At 35.0% G+C, this 14,547-nt stretch overlaps 1 protein-coding gene across 1 annotated transcript in view; it reads left to right on the forward strand.

The window, feature by feature from the left end:
* Nucleotides 1-14,547, forward strand: part of LOC138090212 (dynein axonemal heavy chain 14-like) — a 301,641-nt gene that overhangs the window by 21,370 nt on the left and 265,724 nt on the right. Inside the window, exons 4-8 of the mRNA XM_068985722.1 lie at nt 2,958-3,228; nt 3,647-3,692; nt 3,781-3,878; nt 11,175-11,335; nt 12,220-12,564. Coding sequence (XP_068841823.1) covers nt 2,958-3,228; nt 3,647-3,692; nt 3,781-3,878; nt 11,175-11,335; nt 12,220-12,564 — 921 coding nt within the window. The remainder of the gene's footprint in view (nt 1-2,957; nt 3,229-3,646; nt 3,693-3,780; nt 3,879-11,174; nt 11,336-12,219; nt 12,565-14,547) is intronic.

Below are 14,547 nucleotides of genomic sequence, written 5' to 3' on the forward strand. Positions count from 1 at the left end.
CTCATCCTCGGTCGTCCCCTTCTCCTCCTGCCCCCAATCCCTCCCAGCATCAGAGTCTTTTCCAATGAGTCAACTCTTCGCATGAGGTGGCCAAAGTACTGGAATTTCAGCTTCAACATCAGTCCTTCCAAAGAAATCCTAGGGCTGATATCCTTCAGAATGGACTGGTTGGATCTCCTTGCAGTCCAAGGGACTCTCAAGAGTCTTCTCCAACACCACAGTTCAAAATCATCAATTCTTCGGCGCTCAGCCTCCTTCACAGTCCAACTCTCACATCCATACATGACTACTGGAAAAACCATAGCCTTGACTAGACGGACCTTAGTCGGCAAATTAATGTCTCTGCTTTTGAATATGCTATCTAGGTTGGTCATAACTTTCCTTCCAAGGAGTAAGCGTCTTTTAATTTCATGGCTGCAGTCACCATCTGCAGTGATTTTGGAGCCCAAAAAAATAAAGTCTGACACTGTTTCCACTGTTTCCTCGTCTATTTCCCATGAAGTGATGGGACTGGATGCCATGATCTTCGTTTTCTGAATGTTGAGCTTTAAGCCAACTTTTCCACTCTCCTCTTTTACTTTCATCAAGAGGCTTTTTAGTTCCTCTTCACTTTCTGCCATAAGGGTGGTGTCATCTGCATATCTGAGGTTATTGATATTTCTCCTGGCAATCTTGATTCCAGCTTGTGTTTCTTCCAGTCCAGCGTTTCTCATGATGTACTCTGCATATAAGTTAAATAAGCAGGGAGACAATATACAGCTCTGATGTACTCCTTTTCCTATTTGGAACCAGCCCGTTGTTCCATGTCCAGTTCTAACTGTTGCTTCCTGACCTGCATACAGATTTCTCAAGATGCAGGTCAGGTGGTCTGGTATTCCCATCTCTCTCAGAATTTTCTGTTTTATAGATATATTTGTATCATTTTTAAAAATTAATTTCACATGAGTGAATTTGTCTTTATCTGACTTATTTCACATAGTATGAAAACCTCTATTTTGTTCTTTTTATGGCTGATTAATACTCCATTATATATAAGCACTGCACCTTCTTTATCTATTCCTTTGCCATTGGGTATTAGGTTCCTTCTGTATCTTGGCTATCATAAATAGTGCTGCAGTGAACTTTAGGGTGCATATGTCCTTTCAGATTATGTCTTCTCAGGAGATATGCCCAGGAGTGGGGTTGCTAGGTCATAGTAGTTCTATTTTTAGTTTTTCAAGAGCCATCACACTGTTCCTCCGAAGTGGTCATGTGTATGTGTGCTCAGTTGCTCACTCATGTCCAATTCCTTGTGACCCCATGGACTGTAACCCATGAGGCTCCTCTGTCCATTGAATTTTCCAGGCAAGAATACTGCAGCAGGTTACCATTCCCTTTTCCAGGGGATCTTCCCAACCCAGGAATCCAACCCACATCTCTTGCATTTCCTGCATTGGCAAGCAGATTCTTTACCAATGTGCCCCCTGTTGTACCAGTTTACATTCCTGCCAATGGTGTAGGAGGGTTTCCTTTTTCTCCACACTCTTTCTATCATTTACTGTTTGTAGATTTTTTGATGATGGGCTTTCTGACCATGAAAGTTGATACCTCATTGTAGTTTTGATTTGCATTTCCTTTATTATTAGTGAGGTTGAGCACCTTTTCATGTGCTTTGGGGCCATCTATATATCTTCTTTGGAGAAATGTCCTGCCCATTTTTTGACTGGGTTGTTTGTTTGTTTGTTTGTTTTTGATATTGAGCTGTATGAACTATTTGTATTTTAGAAATTAATCTCTTGTAAGTCACTTCATTTAAAAATATTTTCTCCTATTTTGTGGGCTGTCTTTTCATTTTGTTTATGATTTCCGTTTGCTATGCAAATCTTTTAAGTTTAACTGGGTCCCATTACTTTGTTCTTGGTTTCATTTTCATTGCTCTAGGGTGTAGATAAGAAAGTATTTCCGTGATTTGTGTCAGAGAGTGTTTTGCCTATATTTTCTTCTAAGAGTTTTATAGTGTCTGGCCTTAAATTTAGGACTTGATCCATTTTGAGTTTATTTTTTTGTATGGTGTTAGAGAATGTTCTCATACAGTTTTTGCAACACCACTTATTGAAGAGACTGTCTTTTCTGCACTGTAAATTCTTGCCACCTTTGTTATGGATTAACTGACCATACGTGTGTGGGTTTTTTCATAGGGTTTCTACCCTGTTCCATTGATCTATATTTCTTATTTTGTGCCAGTTTTGTACTCTTTTGATTATTGTAGCTTTATAGTGTAGTTTTATATTTTGTATTATTATTATTTTTAATACAAAGGCCTTTTACTTGTAGATTTGGAATTTAGTCAACTGTAAACACATTTAAGGGGATTCAACTACACTGAAATTCTTATCAGAATGTTTGGATGCTCTTGGACAAAAGGAAGTTTTTAAAATGAAGAGTAGTTGATTTACAATATTGTATCAAATTCGGGTATACAGAAAAGTGATTCAGTTAGGTATATATATATTTTTACAGATTATTTTCCAGTATAGGTGATTGCAAGATATTGAATGTAGTTCCCTGTGGGTTTTCTATTTTTGATGTAGTGTAAATGGGACTGTTTCCTTTATCTGATGTGTTGTTCTTAAATCAGAGTACATGGGAGAATCACCTGTTCAGCTTTTAGATGTTTTAGATTCCGGGACCTTGCCCCTACCTTTAAAATTTTTAGGATAGGGCCTAAAAATTATATTTTTAGGAAGTTCTTAAATGATTAATATGTACCCATTATGGCACCAACTGGAAAACCACTGTGTTATAATGTATCATTTATTTTACATTATTTTTCAATGAAAATCAATTATATACCATTAGAATGTTATTAATTTATGCCAAAGTTTAGTTTTCATTTAAAATTAGTTTTATATTGTTGTATATAAAAGAACACTTATTTACATATTATAACTAGCACTCTAATGTATCTGTTAAATTAGATTTTGAATAGTATTAAAGTGGATACAGATTTGAGAAAAATACATGCACCAATATTTGAAGTAAGCCTACAGTTGAGAACTCCTGCTGAGAGTGATTCTTCAGAAAATTCTGAAGAGAACTTACTTGAGTCTGACAAGTGCTCTGAAAAATCTGCACTATATGAAGATACATCAGAAAATGAAGTGAATGTTTTCATTAAACAATCAAGTGAAGAACGACTTCCAATGAAGAAATCAAAACGAATGAGTTACAGCTATGATGTTCTTTCAGGTAAAGTGAATGACACTATTAAAAGTGAGAGAAAATATCTTTGCAGCTGGAAAATAACACATGAGAGAAATTTTTAGTAGTTTATGTGTTATCAGTTAATAGACTATGAGTTTTATAAGTGTTAAAGGATAAATTATAATAGCACATGGAAGAAAATTTTAGTAGTTATGAATTTATCAGTTAATAGTCTATGATTTTTGTAAATGTTAAGGACTCTTGAATTTCTTCTCAGATCTCCTTAATCAGAATCTGGGGCTGGGGTGTACTGCTAGAATTCAATCCTTAAAGTAACCTTCCCAGTTTATTCTTAGGGTTTTAGAAAGTACTGACAATATAACCTTGTTAATTAGCTGACATAAATATCAGTTTTTATATAAAAATAAATTTTTATTCTGTTTCTTTTGATGGATTCTGATAGAACTAGACTTTGAAACTGAGTTTGAGAAAAACTGCATGAATGATAAGTAAGTACTAGATATTTTTGAAATTACAAGTAATTGCATTTTATGTTACTGTATTCTTCTTATATATGCTTTTATTATTTTCTCTTAGACTTTTAGAATTCCCTACAAATCTCTTTATAACTCCCAACAGATTGGAGTTTTCAATACAAATTCAAAATATGGTGGCTGCTATTGAAAATTGCATAAGTAAGTATTTTTTAAAGTTCAGTTAGATTCACTGTCTTTCTTTAGCAACATCCCAGGAATGTGCAGATATTACAGTATATTAGAAAATTTTAAACTCACACTCTTTGGAATCAATCAATGTGAACTTCAAATTATTTGAGGATGTGTGAATTATACATATGGCCATTGAGAGCCTAACTGTTGGGAATTAGGTAAATAGCCCAATGTTCTGATTTTTTTGATAATGTACTACAGAATTTTATAGACTTAAATAAGGCATGTCTTTTATGTCAGAGCATAACAGTTGTAAATATTATTTTCACCTTACATTTTTATTAATAGTTTTCAGCATATAGGTCTTTCATCTCCTTAAATTTTTTCCCAGATATTTTTTGGATGCAATTTTACATAGGATTTTTTTCTTTTTACTTTCCCTTTCTAAATTTTCAATATTAGTGTAAGGAAACGCAACAGGTTTCTGTGTTTTAATATTGTATTTTGCTGAATTCATTTATTAGTTCTAATAGTTTTTGTGTGGAGATTTTTAAAGTTATCTTTATGGAGTATCATATCATTTGCAAATAGGGACAATTTTACCTTTTCCCTTCAAATGTGTATACTTTTTTCCTTTTTCTTCTCTGATTGCTGTGGCTAAAACTTTCAATGCTATGTTGAATCAAAGGAGTAAGAGGAGGCATTCTTGTCTTGTTCCTGAATTTAGTGGGAAAGCTTTCAGATTTTCACTGTTGGGAGTGATTTTTGCTGTTTGTCATAAATGGCCTTTATTGTGCTGAGATGACACCACCCTTATGGCAGAAAGCAAAGAAGAACTAAAGAGGCTCTTGATGAAAGTGAAAGAGGAGAGTGAAAAAGTTGGCTTAAAATTCAACATTCAGAAAACTAAGGTCATGCCATCTGATCCCATCACTTCATGGCAAATCGATAGGGAACAGTGGAAACAGTGAGAGACTTTATTTTGGGGGGCTCCAAAATCACTGCAGATGGTGACTGCAGCCATAAAATTAATAGACGCTTGCTCTTTGGAAGAAAAGTTATGACCAACCTAGACAGCATATTAAAAAGCAGAGACATTACTTTGCCAACAAAGGTCCATTGAGTCAAAGCTATGGTTTTTGCAGTAGTCGTGTATGGATGTGAGAGCTGGACTATAAAGAAAGCTGAGCACCAAAGAATCGATGCTTTTGAACTGTGTTGTTGGAGAAGACTCTTGAGAGTCCCTTGTACTGCAAGGAGATCCAACCAGTCCATCCTAAAGGAAATCAGTCTTGAATATTCATTGGAAGGACTGATGCTGAAGCTGAAACAATACTTTGGCCACCTGATGCGAAGAACTGGCTCATTTGAAAAGACCCTGATGGCTGGGAAAGATTGAAGGCGGGAGAAGGGGATGACAGAGGATGAGATGGTTGAATGGCATCACCGATTCAATGGACATGAGTCTGAGTAAACTCTGGGAGTTGGTAATGGACAGGGAGGCCTGGCATGCTGCAGTCCATGGGGTCGCAAAGAGTCGGACACGACTGAGCAACTGAACTGAACTGATTGTGCTGAGATCGGTTCCCTCTGTACCCACTTTTGTGAGAGGTTTTTTCATGCATGGATGTTGAATTTTGTCAAGTGCTTTTTCTGAATCTATTGAAATGATCATGTGTTTTTGTCTTTCTTTTTGGTTAATGTGGTGTATAGCATTGATTGCTTTGTGTGTGTTAAATCATCTTTGTGATCTAGTAATGAATCCAACTTGGTCATGATGTATGATCCTTTTTATGTATTGGGGGATTTTTTTGAGGATTTATGCTAATATTTTGCCGAGGAGTTTTGCATCTGTATTCATCAAAGCTATTGGCCTTTAATTGTCTTTTATTGTGGTGTCTTTGGTTTTTGTGTCAGGGTGATGAGGAACCTCTGGAATACATTTGAGAATGTTGCCTTCTTTTCAGTTTTTTAGAATAGATTGACAATCATAAGTTACTTGTATGTTCCATAGAATTCTCTAGTGAAGCCATTCAGTCTTAGACTTTTGTTTGCAGGTAGTTTTTCTAATTACAGATTTTTTTCACTTCTAGTGATCGGTTTGTTCAAATTGTGTTTCTTCCAAATTCAGTATTGGCAGGGTATATGTTTCTAGAAACTTGCCCATTTCTTCTAGGTTTAACATTTTGTTCGCATATAACTTTTCATAGTACTCTTTCATAATTTTTTCTGTTTTTGTGATACTGGTTGTTATTGCTCATATTTTATTTTATATTTTGTTTATTTTTGTCCTTTCTTCTTGATGAGCCTGGCCAGATGTTTGTTGATTTTGTTTATCTTTAAAAATCACCTCTACATTTTATTGATATTTTCTATTATATTTTTGTTTATATTTTATTTATTTCTTCTGATCTTAATTATTTCCTTCCTTCTGTTGACTTTGGGTTTTGTTTGTTCTTTTCTTAAGTCTTTTAGGTGGTAGGTAGGTTATTTATTTAAGAGTTTTTTGTTCTGTTTTTTTTTTTTTTTAATGAAGATCTGTATTGCTATGAACTCCATCTTAGAACTGCTTTTTTTGCATCCCATAGAAGTTGTAATGTTGTATTTTTAAGTTGCATATTTGGTGTTATTTTCTGATTCTTCCTTGACTTCATTGTTGATTCATTGGGGTTTTAGTAGCATATTTAGTCATTGTTTGGCTTTTTTCCCATTTTTCTTTTTTAGTTGATACCTAGTTTCATATTGTGGTCAGAAAAGTTGATTGAATTAACTTCTGTTCTCTTAAATGTTTTGGGGCTCATTTTCCAATTTAGATTATGTTCTATCCTAGAGAACATGCCAGACACACTTGAAAAGAATGTATGTTAATGTTTTTTGGATGTAGCCTTCTGTTGTTGTTCAGTTGCTAAGTCATGTCCAACTCTTTGACTGCAGCACGCCAGGCTTCCCTGTCTTTCACTATCTCCCAGAGGTTGCTCAAATGCACATCCATTGAGTTGGTGGTGCCATCCAACCATTTCATCCTCCATCATCCCCTTCTTCTCTTTCCCTCAGTCTCTCCTAGCATCAGGGTCTTTTCCGGTGAGTCAGCTCTTCACAGCAGGTGGCCAAAGTATTTGAGCTTCAACTTCAGCATCAGTCCTTCCAATGAATATTCAAGGTTTGTTTCCTTGAGGATTGACTAGTTTGATCTCATTGCTGTCCAAGGGACTCTCAAGAGTCTTCTCTAGCACCACAATTCGAAAGCATCAATTCTTCAGCACTCAGCCTTCTTGATGGTCCAGCTCTCACATCCATACATGACTCCTGGAAAAACCATAACTTTGACTATACGGACCTTTGTCAGCAAAATGATGTCTCTGCTTTTAACCCACTGTCTAGGTTTATCATAGCTTTTCTTCCAAGGATCAAGCATCTGTTAATTTTATGGCTGCAGTCACCATCCTCAGTGATTTTGGAGCCCAAGAAAATAAAATCTGTCACTGTTCCTACTTTTTCCCCATCTGTTTGCATGAAGTGATGGGACCAGATAACATGGTCTTAGTTTTCTTAATGTTGAGTTTTAAGCCAGCTTTTTCACTCTGCTCTTCATCCTCATCAAGAGGCTCTTTAGTTCCTCTCCACTCTCTGCCTTTAAAGTGATATCATCTGCATATCTGAAGTTGTGATATTTCTCCAGGAAATCTTGATTCCAGCCTGTGATTCACCCAGGCTGGCCTTTCACATTATGTACTCTCCATAGAAGTTAAAATGAGCAGAGTGACAATATGCAGCCTTGACATACTCCTTTCCCAATTTTGAACCAGTGTTCCATGTAAGTTTCTTTATCCATGCTCTCACTTTTTGTCTGTCCGTGCATCATTTGGCCTGAAGTGAGTCTTGTAGGCCACATATTTCAGGTTCTTGTGTTATTATCCAGTCTGTCATTCTCAATCTTTTGATTAAGCATTTAGTCTATTGACAGCTTTCTGTAATGGCCACTTGTTTTGGTTCTATCACCACATGATGCTTCATGCTCATCTTGTATTTTCTTTGCCTCTGCCCTTAAATCAACCACTTTTTCAAGGAACACTGGTTGGTTCCTTTTATAGGAGAATGAATTTTAGGAATCAAGAGAGCTAGACTGTAGATGTGCTCATTGCTATAGCACTGTTATTGCTCTTAGATGCTATGGTGAAAAGATCTAGAAAATATATATATACTAGCTCATGCATAACATATGCATCTGTATTTCTATATCTATTTTTTGTTTGCTTTGTTTTAAACTATGAGTTCTTGGGGCTTCCCTCGTAGCTGAGTCAATAAAGAGTCTGCCTGCAATGCAGGAGACCTGGGTTCGATTCCTGGCTCAGGAAGATCCCCTGGAGAAGGAAATGGCAACCCACTCCAGTATTCTTGCCCGGAGAATCCCATAGATAAAGGAGCCTGGCAGGCTCCAGTTTATATGAGGTCACAAGAATCGGATAGGACTAAGCAACTAAGCACACAGCACATGAGTTCTTACTGATATATCTATCAGATCCCAATCTAGCACCTTCAGGGTTCATTCTTGCCTTCTGCTTTTCCTAATATGTAACTTTTTTCTCTGATGGTGAGAAATGTGGCTCACATAATCAGTAATATAGTTACTTATTTGTTATACTTGTATTATATTTTCAGAATTGTTATTCCAATGTCTTTAAGAGGGCTTCCCGGGTGACTCAGTGGTAACGAATCTGTCTGTCAATGCAAGAGATGCAGGTTTGATCCCTGGGTAAAGAACATCCCTTGGAGAAGTAAATGGCAACCCATTCTAGTATTCTTGCCTAGGAAATCCCATGGACAGAGGAGCCTGGTGGGCTACAGTCTATGGAGTTGCAAAAGAGTTAAACACAAATTAGTGACTAAACAATAGCAACCACCGCTTTAAGAAACAAATGTATCAAATAAGTACAGTGTTTGTGTAGGATCCTTTTAGTGTCTAAGCTTATAGTTTACAATAAAAATACTGTTTTCCAAAGTAACTTAAATCAGCTCTTTCCCACCCTCTTCAGTGCGGTTATGCAGTTCATTTGTAATGACTTGTGATGGTTGTTTTTTCAAACACTTAAACATATGTATGCTTGTATATCTTTTTAGATCTTTGCTTATTTTTTGTTGGGGTGTTTATTTATTGTTAGGTTGTAAGAGGTCTTACTATGTACTCTGGATACAAGTATTTTATCAGATACAGCATTTGCAAAAATTTCTCGCTGTCTATGCCTTAACTTTTCATTCTGTTATTTTTTATTGAAATACAGTTGCTTTACATTGTGTGTTATTTTTTGCTATACCACAAAGTGAATCAGTTACATGTATACATACATCTTGTCTTTTTTAGATTTCCTTCTCATGTCGGTCCCCACAGAGCACTGAGTAGAATTGTCTATGCTATGCAGCAGTTTCCCATTAGTTGTTATCTGTTTTATACATAGTCATTATATATGTCGATCCCAATCTTCCAGTTCATCCCACCTCCTTCCCTGCTTAATATTTATAAGTTTGTTTTCTACATCTATGTCTCTATGCTTGCAAATAAGTTAATCTGTACCATTTTTCTAGATTCCACATATAAGCAATATTATGTGATATTTTTCTCTTTCTGACTTACTTCACTCTGTGACAGTCTCTAGGTCTACCCACATCTCTGCAAATGGCACTATTTTTTTCCTTTTTATGACTGAGTATTATTCCATTATAGATATATACCACATCTTTATCCATTCCTCTGTTGATGGATATTTAGTTTGCTTCCATGTTCTGGCTATTGTAAATAGTGTTGCAATGAACTTTGGGGTGCATCCATCTCTTTTTAATTTATGTGTAATTGGAGGAAAATTGCTTTACAATGTTGTGTTGGTTTACTACATATATCAATATGAATCAGCCATATGTATAAGTATGTCCCCTCCCTTTTGATCCTCTCTCCCATCTCCCATCCTATCCCACCCCTCTAGGTTGTCACAGAACATGGGTTGCATGTATCTTTTTGAAATATGATTTTTCTACAGGTATATATACTCAGGTGTGAGATTACTGGATCATAGGGTAGTTCTATTTTTAGTTCCTTGAGAAACTTCTGTACTATTCTCCATAGTGGTTGTATCCATTTACACTCCACCCAAACAGTAGGAGGGTTTCCTTTTCTCCATATCCTCTCCAGCATTTATCATTTGTAGATATTTTTGATGATGGCCATTGTGACTGCTGTGAGGTGATACCTCATTGTAGTTTCAATTTGTGTTTCTCTAATAATTAGTGATGTTGAGCATCTTGTCATGTGTTTATTAGCCATTTGTATGTCTTCTTTGAAGAAATGTCCATTTCCACTCATTTTTTGATTGGAGTGTTGGAGTTTTTTTTTATATTGAGCTACATGAATTGTTTGTATGCTTTGGTGGTTAATCTCTTGTCAGTTGCTTCATTTGCAAATATTTTCTCCCAATCTGTGGATTGTGTTTTCATTTTGTTTACTAAATGTAAGGCCGCACACTATAAAACTCTTAGAGGAATATAGAGTCAGAACACTCTTTGATATAAATTGCAGCAAGATCTTTTTTGATACACCTCCTAGAGTAATGAAAATAAGAACAAGCAAATGGGATCTAATTAAACTTAAAAGCTTTTGCAAAGCAAAGGAAACCATAAATAAAGCCAAAAGACAACTATCTTTTCATTCATTCTCACAGAGCTAAATTTATTAATTTTGATAAAATACAGTTTGTCATTTTTTTTGTTTTAAGAATTATGCTTTTGGTTTTGTCTCTTAAAAATTCTTTGCTTAACTTAAGGCCACATATATTTTCCCTATATTTTCTCCTAGAAGATTTATAGATTTGTGTTTTATATGTAGATATGTCATTTATTTTGAGCTGACTTTTGGATAGTGTATGCATTGTACATTGAAGGGTTTTCTTTTTGCCTTAGACATCCAATTTGTTCAGCCTGATTATGAACTCAACGAGAGTAGAGATAGTGTCTTTTAATTTTTGTATCCTCGTAATGATATAATGCTCTTCACACAGCAGATACACTTTAAGTATTTGTTAACTTAATGATTTCTTCTGATTTTTTGATCATACCTTGACCCATCACCTAGTACCTAGGAGTGATTATTTGTTTCTATAATATTAATTCCACATTTTTATACCTGCCTTTAAATTCCAGTTATCAGTATAGAATACTAGATAGCCCTCCCAGTAAATCTGCCTCAGTTTTCAGTAGTTCTAAATGTCCTTGGTAAATTTAAAGCATTGCTTTCAATGGAATTTCTGAATGTACTGAACTTTGAATCATATATTTCAGCCAAAATTGTTCCTCTTTGCCAAGATCCCCGCCTATCTATGTTTACTGAGTCGGCTTTAATTATGGATTTACCTAATAAAAAGAAAAATGTAAGAGACTATCAAACCAGATGGCCAGATTGTCAGGTCCTTTTTGAAATGGATCCTGCTTACCAAGATAAAGTAAGTTTAAAAATAGTTTGTCTTAAGGAAGGAATATTTGGCTTAAGGAATCGAAATGCACTGACATTTTTAGATGAAAGGGATTTATTGAAAAATTAGAGTGTCATAATTAATGGCAATTGGAAAATCACTCCAGTTTATCTCCCTATTTGTCTTCCTCATGGTCTTTCCTCTTTGTTTGCCTCTGTATATATTTTCAAACCTCCACTATGAAAAACAGCTTTATAAATCTTTTATGAAGGTGAAAGTGAAAGTGAAGTCGCTCAGTCGTGTCCGACTCTTTGCGACCCATGGACTGTAGCCCACCAAGCTCCTCCATCCATGGGATTCTCCAGGCAAGAATACTGGAGTGGGTAGCCATTTCCTTATAGTTCCCTCATAATATTGGCTTGCTAATGATGGCCCCGACTTTTCCCATTACTATCTAATGTGGCATTTTTTTGCTCAAATTCACAAAACAACTTGCCTAGCTTGGGTCAAGATTCCGTCCTATCCAAAAGGCTATGTTTTAAGAATTGGGTAAGTTCCAATAATATTTAGAACTCATCTTTTCTAGGGCTATGTATGAAGCATATACACTAAAACAAGGTGACAAGCAAAGGAATAAATGACTGATGTCTCGACTACATGGCTCAAAATAATATGCTAATTATAAAGTTAAATAGCCTACTGAAGCTTTGCATAAAGCGAAATATAAAAAGCTATCTAAATTTCTTAAAGTCTTAAGTTTCCTACATATTTAGATACTTAACAGACATTCTTAACAAAATGAACTTCACATAAAACCATTTTAAATGTTTTAAAATGCCATTAGATTATTAGACCATACTATTATCATTTTAAAAACAAAATCCTGATTAACTTTTAAACATTTTTACTTATAGATTGCAACTTTCCTGACTATTATTGGAAGTTCAATGGGCCAAGTTAGTATTTACAGCTGCCAGTTTAGGAAATATTGTACTATGGTAGAGAAGGCCAAAATCATAGGTACCAAAATATCATCTATGGAAGAATTAACTTCAACACAGTTTAAAAGTATACTGTCTAAATTCAGAAACTACCTTCGACAAATTGTTAATATGACCATTGAGAAGCGCATTGGTATTTTCAATGTTATGAGTTTTGATTATCAGTTACAATGCTTACCATATGTTGAGAACATCATAGATATGAGCCAAAATCTCTTGAGATCTGCAATTGAAAGAAAGAATGCAAATCTATTGGAGGTAAGTATTTTGAAAATTCTTATTGCATGAGAATCAATTTTTTAAATTTGTAACACTTTATTGAGATAACATCAGTTTATAATATTACATAAGTTTCACGTGTACCACATTGTATTTCAATCCTTTTCTTCCTATCCTATCCAATACTTGTTATTTCTACCTTTTTTTCATAATAGCAATTCTGACAGGTGTGAAATAATATCATTGTGGCTTTGATTTGCATTTCTGTAATAATTAGTGATGTTGAACATCTTTTCATGTGTCTTTTTATGTGTCTGTTGGCCATTAGCATACCTTCAGTGGAAAAAACTCTTTTCTGCCCATTTTTTTAATTGAGCTGTTTGTTTTTCTATTGTTGAGTTGTATGAGTTCTTTATATATTTTGGATCTTCACCCCTTATCAGATATAAGATTTACAAATATCTTCTCCCATTCAGTAAGATTTTTTTTTCATGGTTTCCTTTCCTGTGCAGAAGCTTTTTAGTTTGATGTAATCCCATTTGTTTATATTTGATTTTGTTTTCTTTGCCTGAGGAGAAAAATATTAAGAGAAATGTCAAAGAGTTTACTGCCTATGTTTCCTTCTAGGATTTTTATGTTTCAGGTCTTACGTTCAAGTTTTTAATCCATTTTGAGTTGATTTTTGTGTGTGGTTTAAGGTAGTGGTCCAGCTTCACTCTTTCACATGTGACTTTCAAATAGACTTTTCATTTTCAATTGTATGTTCCTTGCTCCTTTATTATAAATTAATTATCCATATATATGTGGGTTTATTTCTGGGCTGCCATTTTTTTTCCATTGATCTATGTGTCTCATTTTATGCCAGCACTTAGCTGTGTAATATGTTTTAAAATGAGAAAGTGTGATGGCTCTGGCTGTGTTTTTTTCTCAGGATTGCTTTGCTCATTTGGGGTCTTTTGTAATTCCATATACATTTTAGGGTTTTTTTCTAGCTCTGTGAAAAATGTCACAGATATTTTGATAGGGATTACTTTGAGTCTGTAGATTGTCTTAAGTAATAGGGACATTTTAACATTGATTCTCCCAATCTATAAGCATGATATACGTTTCCATTTCTTTGTGTCTTCTTCAGTTACTTTCATTAATGTCTTACAGTTTTCAGTGTACAGCTTTCTTGTTTCTGGTCAAATTTATTTTTAGGTATTTTATTTCTTTGGTATGATTTTAAATGAGATTGTTTTCTTAATTTCTCTTTATGCTAATTCATTTTTACTATATACAAACACAACAGATTCTTCTGTATTGATTTTAAGGCCTACAATTTCACTGTATTCATTTATTATTTCTATATTTTTGGTGGAGTCTTTTGGGTTTCCTATATATAAAATCATGTTATCCACAGGTAGTAACAGTCTTTGTTCCTATTTTCCAATTTGGATTCATTTTATTTTCCTTCTACAATTGCTTTGGCTAGGAATTCCAATATTATGTTGAATAGAAATGTGAGCATCCTTGTCTTGTTCAGAATGTAGCAGGAAGACTTTCACCTTATTACCACTGAGTGTTATATTGCCTGTGGATATGTTGTATGGAGCTTCCCAGGTTAAAGAGCCCGCCTACCAGTACAGGTAGATGAAAGAAACATGGGTTCAATCCTTGGATTGGAAATGTGCCCTGGAGGAGGGCACAGCAACCCACTCCAGTATTCTTGCCTGGAGAATCCCAAGGACAGAGGAGCCTGGGAGGCTCCAGTGCATGAAGCTGCACAGTGTCTGACATGACTGAAGAGACTAAGCATGCATACATGGCCTTTATTATGTTGAGATATGTTCCCTCTATATCCATGTTGCTGAGAGTTTTTATAATGAATGAATGTAGAATTTTATCAAATGCTTTTACTGCATCTGTTGTGATGATCACATGGTTTTTGTCTTTTGTTTTCTTGATGCGCTGTATCACTTTGATTGATGTGTGTAAATGGACTTACCATTGTTACCCTGGAATGAATAAAACTTGATCGTG

The sequence above is a fragment of the Capricornis sumatraensis genome, chromosome 14, assembly GCF_032405125.1.
Source record: "Capricornis sumatraensis isolate serow.1 chromosome 14, serow.2, whole genome shotgun sequence".
Taxonomy (NCBI): Eukaryota; Metazoa; Chordata; class Mammalia; order Artiodactyla; family Bovidae; genus Capricornis; species Capricornis sumatraensis.